Below are 15,505 nucleotides of genomic sequence, written 5' to 3' on the forward strand. Positions count from 1 at the left end.
CGTCTCTGAACCATGATGCGGCTTTAACATATTGACGTGAACCACTTGAATGGCCTTCCTACAATCAGGTGTTTCAATAACATAATTCAGAGAGTCATTTGTTTTAATTATCTGGTATGGTTTACTAAACCTTGGTCAAAACTGGAAACAAGACCAGAACCTTATCTCCTACATGATAAATCTGTTCTCGCGCTCATCAATCTAACCAGGGCTTCATCCGCTTCTGAGAACTCTGCAAATTCTGCTTCACAGGGTTACAAACATTGTGAAGTCTATCTCGGAATTCCAAAACATAACTCAATAAACTGACTTGTACCTCCCCATCAGACCACTGTTCCTTGAGCAGGGTCAGAGGTCCCCTCACTCTGTGACCAAATATAATTTCAAATGGACTAAACCACGAGGATTCTTGAATCAAATCTCTTACAGCAAACAAAAGCAAATACACACCCTCATCCCAGTCTTTCCCATTCTCAATACGATATTTCCTAATCATAGTCTTAAGGGTAGAATGAAATCTTTCTAATGCTCCTTGGGATTCTGGATGATATGCAGATGATATAAATTGTTTAGCTCCCAGGGCACAAACCATCTGTTGGAAAACCCCCATGGTAAAGTTACTGCCTTGGTCAGATTGAATCTCTTTGGGCAAACCAACCATAGTAAAAAACCTGATGAGAGCTTTCACTACTAGCCCTAATATTTCGGAGAGGAATTGCATCAAGGAATCTAGACGCAGCACACATAATGGTTAACAGATACTGATGGCCAGCTGCAGTCTTTGGCAATGGGCCAACACAATCCACTATGATCCTGGAAAAAAAGTTCACCAAAAGCAAGTATCAGCCAAAGTGGGACTACTGGTTTGGTCTGATTAGGTTTCCCCACAAATTGGCAAGTGTGACAGGTTCTGCAAAAAGTCACAAAGTCTTTCCTTACATTAGGTCAGTAGAATTCTTTCATAATCCAGTTCACTATCTTATTCACTCCAAAATGTCCACCTTAAGGCATATTATGAGCCATGTTTAGAATTTCAGCCCTGTAAACTTTCGGGACCACAACTTGGTGCACACTCGCCCAATCCTCACTTACAGGTACAGTAGGTGGTCTCCACTTCCTCATTAACACCCCATCTTTAAGATCATAGCCCACTGACTCCCTCTGAACCTCCTCCTCGGAAGGAGCTGTTTCTTTTAAAGCCACTATCTCAGGATCTCGGTTTTGTTCCGCTATAATTTCTTTCCTGGACAAAGATAAACCTTTCTCATCAGCCTTGCTACTCAAATGCTGTTGGAACATGGTCGTTAGAAAAGTCTTTGATAGATCTGAACCCTTATTTTGGCTATCATGGGCATCAAAATTGACCCATCCAGAACTACCAACATTAGCAGACCTTTTAGTCATGCTGTGGGTTACTGTGCATGCATGCAGGGTAAATATCAGTACCCATGTGTGCATCACCAGCAGCAGCACTACCTGCAAGGTCATTGCCCAATAGCAGATCAACATTCTTCACCAGTAGTTTCGATTGCACCCCTACCTTGACAGGTCCTGATAACAATCAACAATTCAAAATCACCTTATGCAAAGGCACAGACACTGTCCCCTTTCCAATACCTTTAACAATATTTACTTAGTCAGTTTTTGTCTTGGCACCAAATTTCAAAACACTGTCCAATATTAGTGACTGAAAAGCCCCAGTATCTCGCCAGATCCTCACTGGGACTGGGGTTGACCCCTCCTTTATGGACACAACCCCATCTGAGACAAACCGATCAAATCCCTCCTGAGCTCGATTAGACCACCCCCACTTCTTTGGCGGTGTCTCAACCGTCTGAACACATGCATTTGGGGTTGCCTCCTTTTCTTTTTCTTTCCCCTTCTTCAGAGCAAATCAATTAGACGCCACATGACTGGGCTTCTTACAAAAGTGACAAGTAATACTGGAAAATTTTCCCTTCGACTGTTTCCCTTCAACCCTACTTTTGTCACTAGTCCTGTGTTTACTTTCTGGTTTAGCCTGCGGGTTAAACTTGCCACTCTTTTGGTAGCCCCTATTCGGGAAAAACTTAACCTTATGGGTTAAGGCAAACGCATCTGCTAACTTAGCAGACTCTAACAGGGTCGCGGCCTGTTTTCATTTAGGTACGTCCTCCGGTCAGCAGGGATGCAGTTTTTAAATTCTTCAATCAAAATCAACTCTCTCAAGTTGTTAATATCCTCATTCACCCCTTTTGAGTTACACCAACGATTGAAGTATACACGTTTCTCATCGGCAAACTCCACATACATTGGGTTCCTAGACTTCCTCAGATCTCTGAACTTTTGTCTGTACACCTCCGGAACCGACACGTAAACCTTAAGCACAGCATCTTTCACTGTGTTATAATCAGCTGCCTCTTCAAGTGTCAGAGCAGAATACACTTGCTGAGCCTTCTCCTTAATCACACTTTGTAACGAAACAGCCCACTGGTCCCTTGGCCACTGCCGATTCTGGGCCACTTTTTCAAAATACAGGAAGTACTTATCAACTTCTGCTTCATCAAATGGAGGCACCAACTTAATTTCTCGACTGACACTAAACCACCACTAAGCTCTGGCATTTGACCTCCTTGCTGTCATCTCTCCCTTTTGAACTCTCTCTGTTTTTCTGCCTCTCTAGCCCTGAGCTGTTTTAGTTGCAACTCATGTTCTCTTTGCCTATCATCAGCCTCTATCCTGAATTTTTCTACCTGAAGCTGAAGCTCAGCCTCAGTAGGTTTACCTTCAGCAAACATTTCCAACACATCCTCATTAAACTTTCCCTTGGCTTTAAAATGCTGAACTATTAATGTCTGTAGCTGAGCATTCCTCATTTTAGTGTTCACATCAAGCTTTAGTTTTTGAGTGACCTCCCACAGCATAACCCTATTAGCATCCCCAAATGCTTCAGGGGTTGGTTCTGCCAGAAACCTACCAACCTTAACCTCCATTGCTGCTGATTTCCCACTCAAGCAAATCAAAAGGGATTTTCCCCAATCAGATCGACCATTAATCAATCAATTAAGCCTCCAACAATTTTAAAATGGCTCCAAACAATTTATTCAGATCCTGGACAAGCCACTAATTTATGTCACATACACACAACCCTGTCAAAGTATCAGCAACAATAGAACACACCTGGAGTCTGGTTTTGCTGTTAACAGAACAGTATTTTATTAGTAACTATGTCATATAGTAACTTAAACCAAGTAAATCAAGAGTTAACAGTGTTATGCATATATAGGAGTAAATAAAGTTCCCAAACTTATTCAAGCTCAGGTGTCAAGAGTTACAGTGTTACAATGGTATGTAAGAAAAGTTCATTTCAGATGCATGGGATTGAAGTGAGAGAGAGAGATACTTGTAATCTGAATAAACAGGTGTCATCGATCCTCCTCGATATCCTCCACATCGTCTGAGTCAGCCAAGCATGATCAATTTAAGAGCGCTGTCGTCAAGTGATAATCTACCAACCCAGGTAAGGGTTAGACACACCGGTAGATTCCACAGGGTCGCCCTTTACACGCACTAATAGTCATGGATCGTTTCCTCTTAATCGATCCTCAGCCCCTCCCCTTTGTGGGTACTTAAAAGTTCAGTGGCAATTTCCGCCACCAGCCTTCGTGCCTCTGTGTCCCGTGAAACAAGCAGTGATGATCGTTTAAATATCATTGAGCTGAACACCAGCTGTCCATCATGTAGCTCCTCTCTCTCTCTCGGAAACAAGCTGCTGGCGCTGTCTCTCTCTGTCTTACGGACATGGTTCTTAAAGGCACAGTCCATAATGAATAAAACTTAAGATTCCATCACAATATCTACATGCTCAAGCTTTTCAGTCTACTGCAAGTCATCTCTACAATCACCCAATATCCTTTTCCATAGTGAATACTGAAGTAATGTATTCATTAAGTATCTCTGCTATTTCATCTGGTTCCATACACACTTTCCCACTGTCACACTTGATATTCTTTCATGTTTTATCCTCTTGCTCTTCACAAACATGTAGAATGCCTTAGGGTTTTCCTTAATCCTGCCCACCAAGGCCTTCTCATGGCCTCTTCTGGCTCTCCTAATTTCCTTCTTAAGTACCCTGTTAGGCTTATAATCTTCTAGATCTCTAACATTACCTAGCTTTCTGAACCTTTTGTAAGCTCTTCTTTTCTTCTTAACTAGTTTTATTACAGCCTTTGCACACCATGGTTCCTGTACCCTACCTAACTTCCCTATCTCATTGGAATGTACTTATGCAGAACTCCACACTAATATCCCCTAAAGTTGACTACCACTGTCTGAACCACTTCCTGCGGTCTCAGAGTCAACTCCTACAACCACCATTGAGGAGGCCCCAGAACCTGAGATTGTTTTCACAGCCACAATCTCACTTGCTTAGCAGACTGATTCTGCTTGTCAGGAAGGCATTATCCCACAAGAGTACGAAATCCTCCACAGCGATTAATTCAATAAGCCTGAATGGGACAATTTAAATATTTATTATGCTGTGGATGTCCATATATAGTAGCTATGTTATATAATATACTGTGTATATAGCTGAAATGCATTCTCTTGAGTCAAAGTTTATAACTAAGAAGGGAGGACTGTTGTGTAGTTAATATTTCAGTAATATTGAATGATCATGTATATGTATTAGTTGATTAAGCATTCTTGTTCCTTTTAAAAGTTAGTTAGAATTTATATGTAAAAATGCTAATTGCATCTGTCATCATTCTACCACATGATACGTGAGCACATGACATAAAGTAAACACAAAGTTAGACTCAAATTTCCGGCTTTCATGTCTTCATTTGAATTAGTTTAAAGTTTTGAAATTACAAAACACAACAATGTTAGAAACAGTTTTGCTGAAAGGTTACAAATAATGAAAAAGATCCACACAAAACTGTTTAAACTGACTGTAATGATTTTTTTAATACATCAAAGAAAGCAATTTGCTAAATTTCAGGGTATGGAAAAGAGTAATTAAATCCTGCAATTCTTAAAAGAATTCTAGATGTACACTTTTAGAAGAAAACTTTAATGAAAACCTTGAGTGTACTAGATTAGCTTTAACTACAACTGATAAAATGAATGATCATACACAATTTTGCATTATTAATACAACTTGTTTGATATAGTGTACAGATTTGAAAGGTAGATTAGAAGAAAGATTAGAGTTGAAAGGTACTAATATGGGAGCAATGTGAAACTATATGCAACAGTGCTCTTCCAAAATTATATTTCTCAATTGCATTGCTATGAGCTGATAGAATGTGATTATTTCTTAAAGAAGAAAATATTGAAATTTGGTTTTGTATCTCTTATTGAGTAGCAATATTTAATAAATGTTTAAGCAGGAACAAATTAATTTGAAATATATTCAGGGAGCTCCTGGATTTTGCCATCCACCAAAGGCACTCTCCAAATGTCGAGCCACTCCCAGACAAAGGTGGTCATAATGGTGATTGGCCACAAGCTGAATTCCAATTGGCAGTCCATCTTTGCTCAGTCCAAGTGGACACTGAGTCACTGGCAGCCCAAGCACATTAAAAATGGCTAAAACAGGAAGTTACAAACATAATTAATTACAAGGCTTTTAAATGAAGCTTACACTGTAAAATAATTGAAAGGATAGGATCTTTATTTAGGGTGAAAATATCTAATAATCTTCTAAATTATCAATGCAAAAACGTAAGTAAATAAAATGCAAAGAAGTAAAATATAACTGGATGCCAAAGCAACACACACAAAACACCTGGAGCAACTCAGCAGGCCAGGCAGCATCTACAGGACAGAATAAACAGTTGATGATTTGGGCTAAGACTCCTCATGAAGGGTCTTGGCCTGAAACATCGACTATCTATACATTGGCATAGATGCTACCTGACCTGCTGAGTTCCTCTAGCATTCTCGGTGTTTTGCTTCGAATTTCCAGCCTCTGTAGATTTTCTCATGTTCGTAATAAAAGCATGTTAATGTTACCTGTTGGCCCTTTGTTATTCTTGACATTTAAGTTTTTAAAGTTAAAAATACAATTCTACAACATCTACTTTTCCATAATTCAAGTAACTCTCCCTTCTCTTCCCAGATTGTTAGAAAAAATTAATTAAATGAAACTACTTCATTAAAAATTGAAAGTCAAGAGAAAAAATGCAAAACGGTAAACACAAATTAGAAAGCACCAAATTGAGTGACTAACACCAAGAATATTCTCAAATTAATTATCAAAAACAGAACTTCAGCAAGTATTCATGAAGCAGTGAGAAAATTTTCTTGAGAATTTTTGAAGTCACTATTGTACCTTGAAGAAAGACCTGCAGAATCAGATACCATTAACTAGTTCCTGTTAATAAAAGGCCTTATCAAAACTCTGCATTCAGTTGTGCTCTTAAAAACATGTAAAATTCAAATTTAAATCTAAATTTAAAAAAAAAAAGGTTGAATCAATCTAACCAGGCTAAAATAATCACTAATTTGGTGGCACTCTTTCTGAAGCATCTTTCAGATATCATCCCTACAAAGTGACTAAAAAGAATACATGAGAAAGTTCTTCAGTATTTTAACTTGAACACAGAAAACTCAAAGAATAAATAACAATAAAGCCTACTTTGCTTTTTATGTAAACCTAAAAATAATACTGAAGAAAGAATGCTGCCTACTGCATAAGGAAGATACTTGGCTGATCTTAACACCATAAGATATAGGAGCAGAATTAGGCGATTTGGTTTATCCAATTTTCCTGTACCCCAATCTCATGCCTTCTTCCCATATCCCTTCACGTTCTGACCAATCAAGAACCTATCAACCTCTGCCCTAAATATACATAAAGACTTGGCCTCCATAGCTGCCTCTCTTTGGCTAAAGAAATTCCTCCTCATCTCCATTCTAAAAGAATGCCCCACTATTCTGAGGAAGATGTAGATGATCTACACAAATCCAAAACTGCTAATTAGCCCAATCAATTTCCTTGGTGTATGTCAAAATCAAGGCATGGAATAATACATATCTAGTGACAGTAAAGGGAACAGTATAAAGGGACAGAACTGTTGGCATGGGCTTGATGGGGTGAAGAACCCACTTCTGTGCTTTACAACTCTTTGACTTCCTTCAAAATTTCAAATGAGGCTCCTTACACTTTGAGTTACAACAAATAACAAGACAGGTTCTGAAATTATACTTTCTGATGTAGCAGTATTTGCCAAGCTTGGCAATGAGCTTGCAGACATTACATCATCAATGAGGTGATATCCTCAGTGCAGAGTTGTTGGTGTTTATCTTTGGGAGTGCTTTCTTATATAGGCCTCCATTCGATTTCTTTAGTCTTGATAGGCTACCGCTTCAGTTTGCCTTTGAATTCTATTGGCTCACATTTCTTTGACTTTGAGGGTTCACAGATGGCTCCATTTCAATATGTTTGTTTACAGAGTTAACCATGCTTCTAAAAATTCTCATGCCAGCTTCGTGTTCATTTGCCCAGAACCTCTGCGGTGTCCCAGTTTAAGTGGTGTCCTTCTTGGTCTCTATGTACCAAGATCAGCGAAAATGTCTCCACACTGAGGCAGGTCAATGGAAGGGTTAGCCAATCAGGACTGAGGCAAGCAAATGGGGGCCAATATAAGTGGGCGCACTCCAAGAGAAAAACACCAACAAATGTGCACTCAGAATGTCACCTCGACTGGTGATGAAATGTCCACAAGCTAAATGCCAAGCTTGGCAAGCACTGTAACATCAAATGTCTCAACCTGACCTAACATTATTCACCATAATCCTATAACTTGTACACCTTGGTAAGAAAAACTGCAAAATATACATTCTTCATTATAAGAAAGTACATTTGTACCATCTTATTTGAGATCTTATGTTTAAAGAAATTCAACTCTCTGCAATTTACCTGTGTATGTGAAGTTAAAAGGCATCAGTTTAGGGTGATGGTGTCTGGGCGCAATTTTTGGATGAGATGGATACAAAAATACACCATCATCTCCTAGAAGATTGCTAAGCTCAGTTTCAAGATTTTGGCACATGCTCGTTAGATCAGCAGAACTACGCTCACTTATCTTGACATAATCCTCCAGAATACAAAGACCTACAAGAAGAAACCAAACAGAATCAATTAGGATGCAATCATGTTCTAAAATTCATACAACTTATAGCAGAATTAATGTTTAGAAAGGACATCAATGATATAAAATATGTAATAGGACTGTAATGCCCAAGCAACACACACAAAATGCTGGTGGAATGCAGCAGGCCAGGCAGCATCTATAGGAATAACACGTACAAATAAGCTGGATGATCTCAGCAGGTCAGGCAGCATCCATTGAAAGTAGCAATCAATATTTCGGGCCAAGACCCTTCTTTAGTCCTGATGAAGGGTCTCGGCCCGAAACATTGACTGCTCCTTTCAACGGATGCTGCCCGACCTGCTGAGTTCATCCAGCTTAATTGTACGTGTTATTTGACCACAGCATCTGCAGCGTACTTTGTGTCAGCATCTATAGGAAGAAGTACTGTTAACGTTTCAGGACGAGACCCTTCGTCAGGACTAACTGAAAGGAAAGATAGTAAGAGAGAGTAAGAGATCTTAGTAAGAGATAGTAATCTCTTACTATCTTTCCTTTCAGTTAGTCCTGATGAAGGGTCTCAGCCCGAAACATCGACAGTGCTTCTTCCTATAGATGCTGCCTGGCCTGCTGCATTCCACCAGCATTTTGTGTGTGTTGCTTGAATTTCCAGCATCTGCAGATTTCCTCGTGTTTGCTGTTATACCCAATTGTGTTGATGGTCTTGAAAGACCTTAAGACCATTGATCCAGGCTTTCCAACACTGTTAACGAAAATATTCACGTTAACTGCAGTATTTAATAAAAAAAAAATGGACAATCTCTGAAATAAGCAACTAACTACTACTGCACGATGTTACGCATGACATCACTTGGAGCTTAGTTATTTCTGTTTATGCAAAAAGAAACTAAGGTGAGATTATCAATAATTGACATGAATATATTTCATTTTATCATCCACAGTATTTCTCTCATCACAGATATTGCTCAGCATTTTCTATTACTGATTTCTGTTATTTTTGTATTAACTGGCACATTCTTCTCCATAGAACCATTAAATTGAAGGAGTAAAAACAGAAATCACAATCCATAGACTTTAGGAATTTTCTCCAAACTCCTTAAACCAGGATACTAAAACTGAAAATGAATTTTACAATCGTAAGCCTTGAAAGAATAGATTCAACAACCATCAAGAATGTAAAAGCAGATTTATTGATCAACATGCACAAAATGCTGGAGGAACAGCAAGTCAAGCAATATCTATTGAGCAGAATAATCATTTGATACTTTGGGCTGCAACCTTTCATCAAAAGCTTCATAATGTTTATTGAGAAACCTTAAAGCATTGTGTACCAATCAATAATAGTAACATTGTTAATGCAACAAGATTACAAATGGTATGCTGGCCTTCTATTCAAGAGGTTTTGAGTAAAAGACAAAGATGTCTTGTCACAATTGCAAAAGGCTTTTACAAAACCACATCTCACATCTGGACATAAAGGAAATGTAGGGAAGGTGCCTGAGATAGCGGGGCTGTCAGATGTGCAGAGGTTAGCTTGATGGGGGCTTGTACATATAAGGAATGAGAGAGGATCTCAATGAAATATTCAAAATTGTAACATTACTTAAGAAGCTGACTGTAGGGAAGAAATGAGTGATTAATCTCTCAGGATGTGGGGCAATACAATTAGGTCTGAGATGAAGTGAAATATTTTGACTCAAAGGCTGGTGAAGCGAGCCATAGAGGATTGTAGAAGCCAACCCACTGACCTCAATCCTGTTGTCTACATCTGGAGTCATAGGAGATGAGCAAAGCCACATATGAACACTTCTTTGTCTGTGTTTATCATAAAGAGCTCATGGACACTGAGGAATTCAGCCTAGAGGACAGCAATATTCTGAAACAGATTTTATGAAGAGGTAGTGCTGATAGTATTGAAGCACATGAAGATAAATAACTCCCTAACTAAATGTATCTTACAACATTATGGGAAGAAACATGTTGGAAACCTGGCAGAGGAATTTGTATTTTTCTTAATCATGGATGGGATATCAGAAGATTCAAAGGTGGCTAAAGTTATATTTTTATTTAAGAAAGTTTGCAAGAAAAAAAAACAGGGAACAACTACTGGTGAGGCTAACATCAGTGATGGGTAAGTTACCAGAGGGGATTCTATGAGATATGATCTACCTGAATATTGAAGTGCAGGGACTGATTAAAGACAGTCAATATGTCTTTGTGCGTAGGGAATAGCGTGTCACAGATTTGACTGAGATCTTTGAAAAGGTGAGCAAGAGGATTAATGACAAAAGTGCAGTAGATGTTGTCATTGTGAACTTCAGCATGGTGTTTTTGCTAAATACTACATGGTAAACTGGTCTGGAAGATGAGACCCTTGGTGAACTAGCCAAATGAATGGTAAAATGTCTTGTGGAATTAAGCCAGAGGGTTATTTTTCAGACTGGGGGCCTATGATGAGTGTTGTGCCACATGGATTAGTGTGGATTCCTCCATGATTTATCATATCATCATCATCATCTTGTGCTGTGCCATATGAAGTGGGCAACCGTGGTCTTCCATCTGTCATAACCATGACTGTCCTTAGCTAGCTTTTCTACAGAACTGGTTTGTCATTGCCTTCTTCTGGCCAGTGTCCTTATAAGATTCCCTAAATTCTCCCTTCACGACCTCCTTGCTTTACCTTCCTATGTCATTGGTCCTAATATGTACCAAGACATCTGGCTGTTCTCCCTCCCTTTCGAAAATGCTGTGATCTGAGACAACGTTGACCCTGGCACCTGGGAGGCAGCATACCACCTGGGTGTCCTCATCGCGTTCACAGAATCTCCCATCTGTTCCTCTAATTATTGAGTCCTTTATCTCTACTGCTCCCTTCTTCTCCCTCTTTCCCTTCTGTACCACAGTACATGATATGCTGGATCTTAATTCATCGTTTCATTTTATTTTAATTTCAGTTACTTTCATTTAGACTAAGGACCTAATTCATCACAAGTATCCATTCCAGATTAGAATCCACAGTTCAGGAGATCAGATGTGTCTCTTACTTACTGAACATCATCAGTTTTGCATATTACGTTTCTCTTCTAAGTTGGTTTCTTAAGGTATGTGTGCATAAATATCTCTTTTCTTTATGAAAATATTATTAAATTAATATTTTCATGAGTTTCATTGTCCTGCCTGTGTGCTTTTAAAATGCTAGACACCACATTGATTACCCTTAGGTCTGATAAAATACCTGTCTAAACAATTACATTTATTTTCAGCATTCAGTTGAAGTTCAGTACAAATGGATTTTAATTTAACAGTCGCATCACAAATGATTTGCATTCTGCTGAGATGAACTGTACCTATAGCAGGAATTGTGTGTGAGGACTGTCCCAGAATTTTCTTCACAAGTTCCGTCACTGGTTTAAATTTCTTCCCACAATCTTCCAACAAATTTTTGAAAGGCTGATATTCCTGTGAAAATAGAGTTATACTATAATCAAAAATGACTATGTCTCAGTGCAGAGTCTTCCTTTTCTTACTGATCTAAGCCTGACACTATGGAATATAGACTGGGAAGTTTTTTTAACCATCATCTTAGTGTCAATCCTTTGCATAATTTTATCTGTACATTAGCTGTATCATTCTTAAATAGGATAAATTCAGCTCCAAAAGCCAAATATGGCAAATAATGGAAATCTGAAACACAAAATGCTAGCAGACAGCATTGGTGAAGAAAGAAAAACAAGATCAATATTCAAGGTCAATGAAAGTTCATCAATGGGAGATATTACCTATTTTTCTCTTTCTATGATGTTGCATGACCATAGTTAAATTCATGGTTATTAAAAAAATACATATTTCCATGGTTTCTGGAAGAATCACCAGGATCCTGAAGAAATACTGGTTTAATACCATCCACAAACCCATAAGGAGGCACAGATCCCAGTTTATCCAGGTCAAAGATGAGCTGGGACTTAGGAAGGCATTTACAGGGTTCCCTGTGAATTCGGAGCAGCATATATTAGCCAGATGGGGCGCACAGTGGAACATAGAAGGTGTATCCATTTGGGTTACCCAGAGAAATCGAGGTAGCAAAACACTGCATACACAAAGGCCATGGGATTGACTTCGACGGCACAAAACTTCTGTGCTGTGCCAATGGCTTTTGGGACCACCTGGTGAAGGAAGCCATTGAAAAAAGACTCGAGAATAACAGTTTTAACAAAGAGTAAGGTCTTGCTTAAGTAAGAACTGGAATACAAGGTGGAACAGCAGAAATCTGATTGGTTGAGGACTAACCAATCAGGAGGAATGGATGGTGAGAGTTGAGTACATATATCACCAGCATGCCTTGGCATCATCCCTGATGGAAATGGTGGAGTTTGCCATTGAAACATTGGTTAAAGTTGACCGCTGTACTCGCCTGGAAACCCTAGTAATGTGTTCATATTATTAACTGAAAACGGAAAATGTTTTAAACTTGTTTTGTGTGATATCCAGAAGAGGAACATGCTGTGCATCTATACCTTGGCATCAAACTGAGGAGAGAACATCATTGCTGCCCATATCTCAAAAGCATACTTCATTTTGTGAATACGAACGTGTTGCACCTGAACACCAAATTGCCCTTCGAGGTATTCAATTAACTGAAAAAAATCCAAAATTGACATTACATATGGAATTGATTTATTTTATCATATTTATGATCTAAAATCTTAAAATACAGTAGTACAGATTTGAAAAATGAGAGTTGATCAACTTTATTTAAGTCTTTGGTGAAGAAAAAAACAAGATAAAAAGTAAAGGTAACATAATGTTATTTTGGTTTCCAAATGCTTTCAATACAGATTCTACAAGTAGCTCATAACACAAGGTATCAGTATGCAAGCTCAGAAAGTATACCAACACAAATACAAAACAAAAAAGAGCAGGTGTAAAATAGTTACTTAGTTTGTAACAATATGAGAATCATTCAATTTTTTTAAAAATTTGGAACATTTCAGCAAGCAGAAACCAAATTTCAAAATTTGCAGATTTAAACAATTTAAACAAATGTGGTGGCTCTAGTGGGAACAATGGAGTTGATGGGGTGGAAGGTAAGGGGAAATAGTTGTTAACCTTACTGTTGTAATCTGTTTTAAGGTTCCAGATGTCTTTCGTGTTGGTTCACTCAATACCTGTCATTGATCTAATCTAACAACCACGCCTTTCAGAACTCAACTAGTTCTGACTGTAGTGGTGTCTCCAGGCCACTCTTGGTGATGAATATTAATGGTTCTTCACCCACCTTACATTCTTTGTCACTGTTACTTCAGTGCTTATTCCAAATATTATTTAACATGGAGAGTGTCAAAATGGAAAAAGAAAAAAATGCAGCATCCCCACTTTGAGAATCCACGTTTAAGTCCTCTCAAAGTAAGTCAGGAGTATTGCAAATGGTATTGATGACACGACCCACCCAGTCAGGCATTCATGTACAATCTGTGGAAGAATCTGCTGTTGCCGTATTGGTTTCATTACTGACTTCAGAATACGTGGAGCTGCAACAGAAGCAAATCAACCTCCATCCCTTGGCTCTGCTTAAGAAGTAAGAAAGTCACTATGGCACTGATTGAAAATCTCCAAAAGTCATAGAATCATAAGGCTAAAAGCTGGAAAAAAATCCTTCAGGCCAACTTGTCCATGCTGACCAGCGTGCCTTCTGAGCTAGTTCCAAATGCCTTCACATAGCTCATATCCTTCCAAACCCTTCCTATCCATGAAACTGTCCAAAGCTCTACATTGCAACTCTACCCAGCTCTACCACTTCCCCAGGCAACTCATTCCTTATTCTACCATCCTCAGGTCCCATTTAAATCCTTCTCTCACTTAAACCTATGCCCTTTAGTTCTAGTCCTGACAAAGGGTCTCAGTCTGAAACATTGACAGTGCTTCTGCTTATAGATGCTGCCAGGCCTGCTGTGTTCCACCAGCATTTTGTGTGTGTTGTTTGAATTTCCAGCATCTGCAGATTTCCTCGTGTTTGCCCTTTAGTTTTAGACTGGTTTGGAAGACGACATACAATATGCCGGGCGATGTCTTACCAACATACTCTATAACTGTTCAAATTATGTCCCAGCTGCTTCTTCACCATCTTGTCTACCTGCATTTCCACTTTCAGGGAATTATGTATTTCGAGCCAAAGGTTTCCTTGTTCTACAGCAGTCTTTAGGACTCCGTCATTTACTGTGTAAATCCTGTCCAGGCTTAACTTCCCAAAATGATTCACTTCACACTTATCCAAGTTAAATATTCCGTTCCTTGGACCACTTCCCACTTCTTCTAGATCCTGTTGAAAACTTGGACAATCTTCTTCACTGTTCACTACATCTCCAAACTTGCTAATGATGTTATCTACATTCTCATACAAATTATTCACATATATGACAAACAACTCAAGACCTACAAACATGAGAGAATCTGCAGGCGCTGAAAAAGCAGGGCAACTCACACAAAATGCTGGAGGAACTCAGCAGGACAGGCAGCATCTATGGAAAAGAGGGAACTGTCAATGTTTTGGGCTGAGACTCTTAATCACTACTGATTTGTACTAGAGACCTGGTACAAATCGCTACAAATCACTACCTGTCAAGGGCCTCTAATTTGAAAATCAAATGTACTGTACCACACTTTGACTATTTCCACCAAGCCAGTTTTGAATCCAATTAGCTGGCTCACTCTGAATCCCATATGACCTCACATGGACCAGCCTGTATGTAGGATCTTCTCAAAAGCCTTGCTAATGTTCATACAGTATACACAATGTCCACCACCCTGCCCTGATCACCTCTTCAGAAAAAAACAAATTTGTGAGACATGGTTCCCCACACACAGGGCCATGCTGACTTTCCAAATTCACGTCGATCCTGTCTCTCAGAATTCCCTCCATTAATTTTCCCACTACTGATGTCAGCCTGAGCAGCCAGTAGGTCTCTGACTTGTCCTTGAAGCCCTCCTTAGATCAAGGCATAACATTAGTCATTTTCCAGTCTTCCCGTGCCTCACTCATGGCTAAAGATGATGCAAATATCACTGGTAGGACCTCTTGTTTTCCACAATGTCTAACTCAGTCACCATTATCTACCTCAAGACCACTAGTACCTCTTTCATTATACTTATGGATTTTACTGTTCTCTTCTACAAATTCCCTAGTTTCCATGACTCATACCACAGCAAAAGCAAATGAAAAATAATCATACAATATCTCACCCATCTCCTGTGTCTCTACACATCGATTATCACATTGATCCATAAGATGTTCTATCCTCTCCCCGTTTAACTTTTTGTTCTTAATATACAAATAGAATCTCGTAAGAATTCTTCTTTACCTTTTTGCAAAGGATATCTCTTATTTCTTGTTTGTCCTCTTAATTTCCTAA

At 38.9% G+C, this 15,505-nt stretch overlaps 1 protein-coding gene across 1 annotated transcript in view; it reads right to left on the reverse strand.

Annotated features, from left to right (window-relative positions):
* Positions 1-5,395: 5,395 nt before the first annotated feature.
* LOC132397761 (fatty-acid amide hydrolase 2-like) overlaps positions 5,396-15,505 on the reverse strand; it is a 75,349-nt gene continuing 65,239 nt past the window's right edge. Inside the window, exons 8-11 of the mRNA XM_059976526.1 lie at positions 12,614-12,733; positions 11,447-11,558; positions 7,907-8,101; positions 5,396-5,571 (exon numbers count right to left, since the gene is read on the reverse strand). Coding sequence (XP_059832509.1) covers positions 5,396-5,571; positions 7,907-8,101; positions 11,447-11,558; positions 12,614-12,733 — 603 coding nt within the window. The remainder of the gene's footprint in view (positions 5,572-7,906; positions 8,102-11,446; positions 11,559-12,613; positions 12,734-15,505) is intronic.

Source organism: Hypanus sabinus, chromosome 8, assembly GCF_030144855.1.
Source record: "Hypanus sabinus isolate sHypSab1 chromosome 8, sHypSab1.hap1, whole genome shotgun sequence".
Classification (NCBI taxonomy): domain Eukaryota; kingdom Metazoa; phylum Chordata; class Chondrichthyes; order Myliobatiformes; family Dasyatidae; genus Hypanus; species Hypanus sabinus.